Source organism: Centropristis striata, chromosome 6 (assembly GCF_030273125.1).
Source record: "Centropristis striata isolate RG_2023a ecotype Rhode Island chromosome 6, C.striata_1.0, whole genome shotgun sequence".
Lineage (NCBI taxonomy): Eukaryota > Metazoa > Chordata > Actinopteri > Perciformes > Serranidae > Centropristis > Centropristis striata.
Genome location: NC_081522.1, coordinates 20,422,101 through 20,433,498, shown reverse-complemented (window position 1 = coordinate 20,433,498; position 11,398 = coordinate 20,422,101). Strand labels below are relative to the sequence as shown.

General features: G+C 38.2%; 1 protein-coding gene across 1 annotated transcript; it reads right to left on the bottom strand.

The window, feature by feature from the left end:
• Window positions 1–1,079: 1,079 nt before the first annotated feature.
• Window positions 1,080–11,059, bottom strand: mapk12a (mitogen-activated protein kinase 12a). The gene is made up of 12 exons (XM_059335052.1): window positions 10,905–11,059; window positions 8,613–8,742; window positions 8,417–8,475; window positions 7,670–7,781; window positions 7,539–7,568; window positions 7,320–7,367; window positions 6,805–6,919; window positions 3,934–4,005; window positions 3,679–3,758; window positions 3,443–3,521; window positions 3,181–3,354; window positions 1,080–2,233 (listed from the first exon to the last, which is right to left on the bottom strand). Exons 1-12 carry the CDS (start codon window positions 11,021–11,023, stop codon window positions 2,166–2,168), a joined length of 1,086 nt encoding a protein of 361 aa, XP_059191035.1. The 5' UTR covers window positions 11,024–11,059; the 3' UTR covers window positions 1,080–2,165.
• Window positions 11,060–11,398: the final 339 nt, after the last annotated feature.

The window sequence follows — 11,398 nt, the reverse complement described above, 5'->3', positions numbered from 1 at the left end:
TTTTCAGTTTCATGTGTGTATTTTGGGTTTCTACTCATGCTTACTTGCTTTAATGTTCAAAAAACACATTATTGTTCTCATACAGTCTGTCTGAAACACTCCATTTTAGTGCCTGTCTCTTTAAGTCCCCCTCTCAAAAAGCCCCATTTCTCTGTGTATTGAACATTTCGATACTTTCACAGCATTTATATAGCACCTAAGCCTGCTTTATAATGAAACAAATCTCACTGTTTACAATATGGGACTTTTAACAGATATACTGCGAGCCAAAATCTGATTTAACACTAAATAAATATGGCAAGGAGAAAACTATAAAACAACAACAACAACACATTCAAAATTTCCAAAGAGAATCTTTAATGATAAAAATACATCAATGGTGTATTAGAAACCTAAATTCACACATCAAAAAACAAAATGCTGCTTTCTGTGTTTTAAAAAAAACAACATAATAAGATACAACTAAACTGTTTTTGGTATGAAATTAAAATGTGAATGCACAACCTGCTGCAACGGATTTTTTAAATCAACAGCTCAGCAGTGTTTTTGTTTTGTTGTTATCTTAAGGCCACTGGGAGAAATAACGAGGTCAGAGCAGACATGTAGACGAAACACACACACACACACACACACACACACACACACATCCGAATAATTTCAATCAAATGTCTTTTAAGGACATGCAGTGTAACCTACTTCACAAAACAACATATTGAAAAAAGATTACTGTTAAGTGAAGTAATTTTCATTATTTTACATTTTGTTTCCCTTTCAGTGTGGTGTGTTGTCCTGGATCTATTACTTTAGAATAAATTGTATTTTTTAAAGTGGGGCTGTATGACATACTTATCCATAGTCAATGTGTTAACGACAGTAGACGGCGGTCGGCACGGCCTCAGTTTGAAGAAGCAGGCAAGAGTACCAACACAGAAACTCAGCAATGTAAAAAAACAAAAAAAACAGGCCCAGTTTAAGTGTACACTATATACAGAATATTTTCAGTTTTTGGCTGCGCCCCCCCCCCTTTCCAAACCGTGTTGACGCACCCCCAATCCCCCACACCTTCAAAAAAACCAAAATGCAATACACTTTTTTTATAGCCATATTAAAGGCGGCATGTTTAATCATGCTCAAATGAGAACACACATATAATTAAATAATCACCATCACAACAATGCGGTCTCGCATTTGAATTAACCTGAAACACAGTTTCAATATAATGCAACAAAGTTATGAACAAGCTTCCACTTTTAAGAGCAAAGAGGATGATGACAGGCTCAGGATCAGAGGCAGAAAGCAGAGAAGTTGGGAAAATGTTATAATATTTTGAGCCGCGTTGAACAAAAATTGCAGCAAGTTTAAATGAGCGTGGAGCTAAACAACCCGTCATCATAACACAGGCTGGAAAAATGGAAGAAGATAACTTCTTTTACGCTTCATTTTAAGATGAAGTGAATTTTGAATAGCCTGCATTTATTTATTAATTAATATTACAGTTTTTGATTTTACATTTTACAAAGGAAATGTTTATTTACACTTCTTTATTGTGTGGGGGAAAAAATATAATTGTGTAATTATCAGACCGCCATTACATTTTTCATCTTGCGCACCCCCAGGGCTCCACGCACCACACTTTGGGAATCCCTGGGTTAGGGTTACAATATAACACACACAAACTAAACAATCAACCCATGTTCTTCAGGTCAAATTTGTGGTTTTGCAAATGGACCCGGTGGCTTTGAAGAGAGCATAGATATTGGCCTCAGGTCCCCAGTGGAAAGGTCAGTCTGAGAGGTAAAGCTGTGAAAATATTCTAAATATAGTGTGCACTTAAACTGATATTGATTCTTTTCTTCTCCTAGGTGCTAAAAAATGTTTTGCTGCTGCCCGTCCACAGCAGTAGATTGCTTTTCCTCAGTGCTCGTATTGCTGCATGCTTCTTCAAACTGACCATCAGATCTAAATCAGCTCCACTTCAATAAATAAGAACTATTCCTTTAAATTGTGCTTCTATTGATACAAATGACTCAAACTCTAACTTTAAAATTACTGGTAGGTAGTGATGTTTTTCCTTAAAAAACAAGAGAAAAATCATATATGTACCATTGAAGTGAAATTAAACTTGTTTGTTCTGGTTCCACACTGCACAGCCGACTCTTTCTGTCTCACAGTGAAGTTTCCTTGGAATCTGGCAAAACTGGTTTGAAGGTCAAGATCTCTGTGAAGGTGTGACCTAAAGGAAAAAGGACAGTACTTGTCAATAAGAATAACAGCTCAGAGTTTTTCTCGTCTTTCCCCTTCACCTCCACCTTTATCGGGCAAAGAACTATATTTGGTAACTTCAGATAATATTTCGAGAAAAAAGTTGCAAATTTACTAGAAAAAAAGTTGCAGATTTAAGAGATTTAAAGTGGCAAATCTATGCGAAAAAAGTCGCAGATTTACGAGGAAAAAAGTGGGGGAAAAAAGCAAATTTTTTCTTGCAGATTCACCACTTTAAATCTTTCCTTCCACATGCCATCACACTGTACAATAACAGATAATAGCCTGGTTCATTACATACTGTCTATGCACTTATGTGTTTTTTATGCACACTGTTCATTGCACCTTATTTGTTTCATAGCACCAACATTTTTATACTGTATATTCATATTTATTCTGCACTGGAATTCTATTCTACTCCTTAATACATACTCCTTCTTTAGACACTTTATTTTTATTGCATTTTATTGTATTCTTATATTTTATTGCTTGAAGTATGCCTAGGTTGTTCTTTCTATTTAATTGTGTTGTCACTGTCTCTGTGTGTAATGCTGCTGCTACACTGTAATTTCCCAGCTTGGGATAAATAAAGTCTATCTATCTATCTATCTATCTATCTATCTATCTATCTATCTATCTATCTATCTATCTATCTATCTATCTATCTATCTATCTATCTATAAATCTGTGCAGTTTTTTCTCATAGATTTGCCACTTTAATCTCGTAAACTTTTTTCTCAAAATATTATTTCTGTATGTTTTTTACACATTCTGGCTGTATGTAATATCCTAAAATATTCTCTAGGGTTGAAATTTGGAACTTGCATGTATTTCAATGAGTGCCCTATTAAGGGTTAAATGTTTGTGCTTCTTTGAACCATAATCAGTCTAACAGCTCCTCCTCCCTGCCATCCTCACGTTTCCACTGGTCCAGCGGCTGGTCTGTGTTGTCTAGTGAGTGGTCGTATTGCTGTGCTTCTGTCTCCTCCTCTGGTTCTCTGTACTCAGTGAAGTAAGGCAGCATGAGAGCCTCTGCAGCGGTTACCCTATTCTCCGGATCTAGCAATAACATGCGCTCCAGCACAGACACAGCTGAGGAGAGATTGGAAACACGCAGTGAAATCACAGTTAGACTATCAAACCGTAAATGGATCAAATTATAAAGCTGAGCACAACCTACCTTGTGGATTGGTTGTAGAAAACACCTTCTGAAGGTCTTTCTTTTCCACTTTTGGGCGGCTTTTAATGTAGCTTTTGGCCTAAGAGAAGAAATGAATGTATTTAATGCAGCACAAACCTCCTATTTTGCCCAATTGTGCTTCCACTTCCTTAAATTGTGAGGATTTACGGGCATGATTGGGTGCTTCATAAAATCAAAGGGTGTGTCGTTAAATTCCTGAAGCTTTCTGAACTCACATCCTCAGATTCCAGTTTAGATAGAAATTCCTGAGGTGGTGTTCCTGTGAGCTTCATGATCTCATTCAGCTGATCTAGGTCTGAGGGACGGGGTCAAGGGTCAAACATGATAAGTTACATACACAGGATAATGCTTTTCAATATTTAAAAGGAAAAATTAACTGTGAAATTTTACACTCATTCTGCCAAAAAACATGACTTTGACTGTTAGCTGTATGACTGTCTGTACTATGTGAGAGGGAACTGAAAGGATACGGTCGCTGCCTTTAAAAAGAGGTTTTCCTTGAAGCATCTCTGCCATGATGCAGCCCACAGACCAAATGTCCACTGAGGAAGAAGCAAAACATATTTCAGATTTTTTTGTTTCAATACTAAGGAATTTACAATTACAGGACACTAAGGGTCAGCTGGAAAAGATGCATCACAAAGCACCTGCACTACAAGGTAATATGTTAAGAGCACACCACCTAGTGGGAAATACATATTATTACCATCTGAGTCAAGTGAAAAAGACGTTACACTACATCCTAGATCTGACCCAGTAGATCTGAGGTCTGCCCAAACGGTCAGCTCCTTTAAATCAGGACTAAAAACACTATTTTTTACTGCAGCGTACTCTTGACTTTAACACTTATCTGCTCTACTCTACTGCCCTTACTTTTTAACTACACAATGTTTGACTTGTGCTTTTTATTATTTTATCTATTTTCTTATCCTGCTGAATCTTATTTTATCTTGTTTATATTTTTATTTCTATTTCCCTGTTTTAATTGACTGTTTTTACTGTTTTCAATTGTGTCTTGCTGTTTTAATGTGTATGTAAAGCACTCTGAATTACCTTGTGTATTGTGCTATACAAATAAACTTGCCTTGCCATGCCTTGCCAAACTTGCCATCCTAACACTCTGACATAAAAACTTTTGCGTCGATATTAGAGTAGGGAAGAACAGGGATGTTTGTTACACGTTTTGTCTCAGCACCTAGAACTCAATTTTTTGTGTTAAAGGCTGTCACATTTTTACACAAAGCTCCCTCATTTGTCTGCAACAAATAGCGATGTTTCCAACTTCTCCAACTACATCACAGAATTAACTGACGTCAAATACAAGGCTTTACATTTTTACAACATGCCCCACTAAAATCAGGGCTCCCACACATTTAGATGGACAAAATTTCAAAACTTTTCCATTACTTTTTTTGAAGTACCTATAATAGAATTTTCATGACCATACAGATAACATACAACAGACTGAATGGTACAGTACAGAGGTTGGCAACCTTTACTGACAAAAAAGCAATTGTTGGCCAAATGAAGAGAAAACGTGTGTGAATGGAGCCGCAAACCTTATTTTGAGCCTTACAATGATGACAAAACAGCCTACTAAGTCTAAATCAGCCTACCATAATTACTAATAGGTCATAATGAGCATTTATAAATATGATTTTGCGAGAAAGCAGCCAGGAGCAAAGTGCAAATGAGAGGCTCGACACCCAAGACATATCAAAACTAGACTGTGGACTTTTAAGTTAAAACTTTTTTATGCTGTCTAAAAGCTACACAATTTTACATTTTAAGAATACAAATTGTTTTCGGCCAATGATAAATGAAAACTAAAATGTAAAGAAATAACCATTTCATTTCATATACATTTTTTGTCACAGCCACAGGGAGCAAACAGCCGCCTGAAGAGCCACGTGTTGCCAACCCTCTGTATGGTACAGCTTGCTCCAAATACTGTTGCATGAAAACTAAAAAGCAACCATTTTCAATCTCTAATAGCTGGCTATATTCGCATTCACTTAAAATACTTTACACTAAAGGCACAGTTAATAACCAGCTTAACCAGCACCAACATCAGTTTGGCCTGATAATGTCTTTGCTTGTCTCAACTCATCTGATCCAGATTTTAGTATGTGGTCAGGCACACCCCGAAGAGGTTTTTTCTCACCAACTTTCTTGGCATGTTGAAAAAAGGACTAACCTTCAATTATTGTTATTATTGTTACAACCATCTGCATCCGTGTCAGAAGGAAGCAGTGCTGTTACAACTATCCCCAGCCTTGTTTTTCAATTTATTCCCTATGACGTTTTTCACTTCTAGCTGCTTTCTAGACTCACTATTCACAATAATATAGACAAATCTATCTTAAAACAGGAATAAATACTAATGTCTCTACTGACTGTACACTGTAATAAATTATTTAGCAGTCATTTCATTTTACTTAATATATTTGATCAAATGTATTAAATATAAATGCGTCCTTGATTTTGAGGCAGTTGTTTAAGAAACTTGAACATAAAAATGTTTGAGATATAATCTACTTATTTTGATCACATTGAATATAATGGAACTCACTACCACCCCAACTCAGGAACATTGACTAACTCCCCCATTTCAAATCACAACTCAAAACACATCTGTTTAAAACTGCTTATTCCCTCTGATCACAATTACCCTGTCCAATCTATCTTTTGTATTGTTATTCTTATTAATTCTGTGTATTTTATTGCTGAATCTTTTCTATCTTTTTGTACGGTGTCCTTGAGTGCCAAGTAAGGCGCCTCCAAATAAAATGTATTATTATTATTATTATTATTATTATTATTTAATCTTTATGTGTATGTAATTCTAAATCAAGAGAATTTTGAATGAATCTAACACAATAGAATGAGCCTGTTTTTAATTGATAGGCACTTCCTGTTAAGTTGTTATTAACTGAACTTGTAACATAGCTAGATTTAATTAATAATACTGCGTGTAATCTGTTGCCTCAATTTTATTGAGTAGCTATTGTTTATCTTCTTTTTTTTTTTACAGTGTAGCCTCAACAAACCTGAATACCCTGCAACCAAAAGAAACATGCAAGACATCTTTAGAAAAAGTAACAAAGCAACAGGACTCTGCCTGGTAACTAGAAGTGACAAAGGTCATTCTGGAGATGTACTACAGTAAATCACTGAAGCAGAAGCCTTGAGCTGAGGGCAAATGAGAACACTTAAACAACTAATTCATGCTTCATCATGAGATAAGAGGATTCAGCGCTAACACGGAGAACTGAACATGACACATTGGTAGGCGATGACAGTGAGAGTGGGTCTTTTTCTTTTAATTAGCTCTTTATTACCAGTCTGAGTGTAGTGCATCCAGCTCAGGATGACCTCCGGGGCTCTGTACCAGCGGGTCACCACATACCCCGTCATCTCGCTGTCTGCCTGCCGCGCCAAACCAAAGTCCAGGATCTGACAGGACAGGAAGTGAAATTAGACACAGAAACATTTCAATTTTGCTCATAACAAGGAAGCATGTCTGCTAATAAAACTTTAGGGACTTGTTAATAAAGCAGAATTGGCAATGACATTCTGGGCAATGCACTGATGATTTTATAGTTAAAGATTTATTATCACCATCACTGATAAATGGTAATGGATAGTTAATAAAACTTGAATTGATAGTTATTTTACTGTTAACAATGTTTACTTTTATTAGTAATGCTATAATTTGACAGTTTACTATTGCACACATTATAATGTTTTATATGACGATTAAGAATTTGTTAATGATTACAGTTTAAGACAGTAAAAAGGAGGAAATGATGGGCAGATGTGTTTGCTTGGGTTATCAGCGTGTGTACCTCTGTACCTTGAGTTCACAGTCTTGGTTGATGGCCAGATTTCCTGGTTTCAGGTCCTAAAAACGTGATATAAAAAGACTATGACTTAGCGACTAGTGTAACAACAATGGGGGAGGGTATACATCTGTGTAGAAAACACCAAGTCCTTCTAAAAGTTTGGTTTGGATTGATTGCAATCTTTATCTCACACATGCACGGTGGAAATATACATACAAAAGACAACTTACCCTGTGAATTATACCAGCAGAATGAATATACTGCAATGAAAGAATATAGCAGGGGTTTAATTACCAGGACAAATAAAGTCAGGTAAAGTAATAAACTGTCCACAGTGTACAATTAAAGTAGAGCTCTCCACCTTCAGCCCTTTGAGCATTTGATAAACCAAATACTGAATTTTCTCCTCCGACAGCCTCTGCAGCTTCATCAGCTTCCCCAGATCTGTCCCCATGAATGGCATCACCAGATAACTTGTGGAAGAAGGAAACATTATAAATTATAGAAGAAATAAAAGGTTCTCAATGAAACTGCTCACAACAAGATTTGTGGAATATCGGATGTATTTTTTAGCACTCCATGATAAGATGAGTGCCATCAGGTTGAATTACATTCAAGAGAAGATTGACCATATGTCCAACACTATCACTCTAGATTGATACAGGTGCATCTCAATACATTAGAATATCATAGAAAAGTTTTTAATGTCAGTAATTCAATTCAAAAGGTGGAAATAACACATTATATAGATCCAATACACACAGGATTAAACATTTAGTGTCTTAATGTATTTAATTTCTTCTAATTATAATGATTTTATTTAATGAAGACCTAAAATTCAATGTCTCAAAAAAAAATTGAATATTACAAAAGACCAATTTTAAAAAGTATGTTTATTATGGAAATGTTGGCTATAATCTATATGCACTCAATTGGTCGGACTATTTGACTTGAACTACTGGAAATGGGCTTTTCCATGATATTCTAATGTATTGAGATGCACTTGTAATAACACTATGGCTAAGACAAAAAAAATAAAAAAATTGGGGGGGTAAACTGTCCCTTTAATACTGCTCTGTTGCAGTGGTTGACGCATAAAGTCACTTACAAATCATGGAATCTGTCCAGAGAGAGGTCAGCAGTAAACACATCGAATAGGCCAATCACCTGCACCAGACGGAAATATACGATATATTAGACATTTGTTGTTCATTTTTACCAAACAATTGCTGCATATTATAATTTCACTGGTGTAAAAAGCAATAGTCCTGCAGGCCTGGACTCCATAACTAGCTGACTCTTACATTTTCATGTTTCATGTGTTTGAGAAGCCTCAGCTCTCTGTAAGCTCGCTTGGCGAAGAGCTCCGACTGGAAAGGTCTGTACAGTTTCTTGATTGCCACTTTGGTTCCTGTTCTGAAGTCCACTGCTGAGCTGAGTGAGAGAATATATCGTGTGTGAGACAAATATAATATAACATCTTCCAAAGAATGTGAACTGATCTGAAACATGACCAAGATCTCCTCAATCCTCTGATCCGAGTGTACCCACTGGATTCAGAGGAGGGGAAGATTGAGCGACTGCCCACACTTGGTGCACCTTTTGGATGGCCCCGAGATAGAAAAACATGATGAAGTGCACCCTTCAGGTGGAGAAAACACACCACCGAAATGGCGAAAACGTGATGAAGTGCCCTTCAAGGTGAGAAAACCTCACCGTGGCCCCCTTGGGTGCCCTTCCAGTTGTGAAATTGAAAAGTGCTCTCTCTGTTGCCCTACTAGTAGAGAAAATGTGATGAAGAGCCCTCTAGGGCAGGGGCGTCCAACTGAAAGGAGCGGTGTGGCTGCAGGTTTTCATTCCAACCAAGCAGGAGCACACCTGAGTCATTCATCACCTGAACTGTCTTCACTCAGTTGATTTGATGTTTCTGGTGTACTGCTGCTTGGTTTGAACAAAAACCTGAAGCCACACCGGCCGTTTCATGGATCAGTTTGACATGCCTCGGGTGCTCTTTCAGTTGGGAAAATGTCACGACGTGCCCTCTAAGATGCCCGTTAATGGAGAAAACATGACAAAGTGCCCTCTCTGGTGCCCTCCCAGTGGGGAAAATGTGATATGGTGGCCCTTGGGTGCCCGTAAACAAAGAAAACATGATGGCGAGCTGGAAACATATAAAAGGTCTTTTATTCCCCGTGCCATACAGGCACTGAACACCAAATGATGAAGACCTCAGTATTTTAAATGTATTCACCGCTGCTGCTAGTTCCTGCCCATTTGCACAATTGTTTGTTGCTGTATGTTTTTACTGGTGTATAGTGTATTGCTAGTGTATTTATGTATTACTTATGTGTATTTGTGTTTATTTAGAGATTGTATGCTTTTATGTGTGTCATGTTTGTATTTTATGTATTGGAGAGGCTAAAGACAAGTCTATCTATCTATCTATCTATCTATCTATCTATCTATCTATCTATCTATCTATCTATCTGGGACAGGTCTACTTACAGTCCCCAGAGTTAGGACTAAACAAGGAGAAGCAGCGTTTAGTTTTTATGCACCAAATCTCTGGAACAAACTCCCAGAGAACTTGAGGTCTACTGCAACTCTCAGCTCTTTTAAATCAAGTCTGAAGACTTTTCTGTTTCCATTTTAACCTTGAATTTTTAATTCGCTTTTAAATGTCTTCTAATGTGTTTTATGTATTTTAATCTTGCCCCTGTAAAGCACTTTGAATGTCCCTGTGTAGAATTGTGCTATATAAATAAACTTGCCTTGCCTTGCCTATCTATCCATCCATCCATCCATCCATGCATCCATGCATCCATGCCTTCTAGGATGCCCTAGACTACCATTACAGATTCCTCAAAGGGAGCCTGTAAATGGAAAAAGCTAAATAAAGTAGCCTCTATGTTGCCGATTCAGTAAAGAAACGCAATGAAGTGCCTTTTAGGGTGGCCTTAAAATTTAGAAGATGCACATGCTAGAAAACATTCTGTTTGCTACCCATTTGTCATTACTATAAGCCCAAACCTGTGTTTGTACACACACCCAAACACTGCCCTCGCCCACACTCCAGCAGTGATGGCTGCAGCAGGCGGCTCCATCTCCAGCTTGTACCCTACCATAATTTCTCAGAGTTGTTCATGTGTTATTAAGTTGCATTGAGTCAGTCCGCGCAGTTTCGTAACCGCCCACAGAGTTAATCATTGATAACAAAGGCGCCGCATGCTGCGAGACGCACAAAGGTGCATGAAAAGCTGCGTTTCATTGTTGTGTCCGTAAACTTGGTGGAGCGCACCTATTTCACCCGGAACCACCCATGCGCTCTATATAACCCGGTAACCTTAACGGGGGTTAAAGATGACAGGAGGGCTGCGGGGAAGCGAAGGTTTCGGTGCAAGTGTCTCCATCATATCAGGAAGTGAAGCAGCATGTGTTCAGCGGAGCGCAGATACTTTTCTTTTGTTTGGCTGTGGCACCGTGCGGCTGCCTGTGTGCCACCATCTGTCCCGTCGCTTTCTTTGTCACCCTGCTCCCCATAACCCGCAGCACCATTAGAGTTACAGCTTCTCTCAGTTACGCAGAAATCAACTCACCATACCGTCCCGTACGCCCCGGTCCCCACCTGCCTCAGGTCCCGGTACCGCTCCGGTACTTCCCATGAGCTTTTGTTGACTTCTTGGCGGTAATAGCCTGGTCTGACTCGTTTCGACATCCTTATAATTTAAGAAAAAATGAAATAAAATCTAGAATATGTTCTTCTTTGGTTGTTTTGTCTCGTCCGTCGCTACACAACCATTGTCCCAGATCCCACCTATGCGCTAACCCTCGATCATTGCGCAGCTCTGCGTGTCAGCCGCTCAGGGCGCACCCTGAGGTCACCAAAAGCCACTCCCGACTTCGCGAGAGGCCTGCAATTAAAGGTGCAAAGGAGGCTGGAATGTGAGAAACACAAGACTGAATGAGAAGATTTCTTTGGAATGCGTAAGTAGGTGCGTAAAAAATTGTTATAGCTTAAAGTTGCCCAAAAAAGGCGCTGGATTTAAATGGCATTTATGAAGGCTGTTCCTCTGTGGCTTGAGTATGAGTA

Bases quoted from the DNA above. Each gene is read 5' to 3' on its own strand.
- mapk12a (XM_059335052.1), bottom strand. From the start codon at position 11,023: ATGTCGAAACGAGTCAGACCAGGCTATTACCGCCAAGAAGTCAACAAA. The intron at 8,476-8,612 runs GTAAGAGTCAGC...CGTCTGGTGCAG, and splicing joins AACACATGAAACATGAAAAT to GTGATTGGCCTATTCGATGT. The intron at 4,006-6,804 runs GTAATAAAGAGC...CTTCTTCCTCAG, and splicing joins GATGCACTACACTCAGACTG to TGGACATTTGGTCTGTGGGC.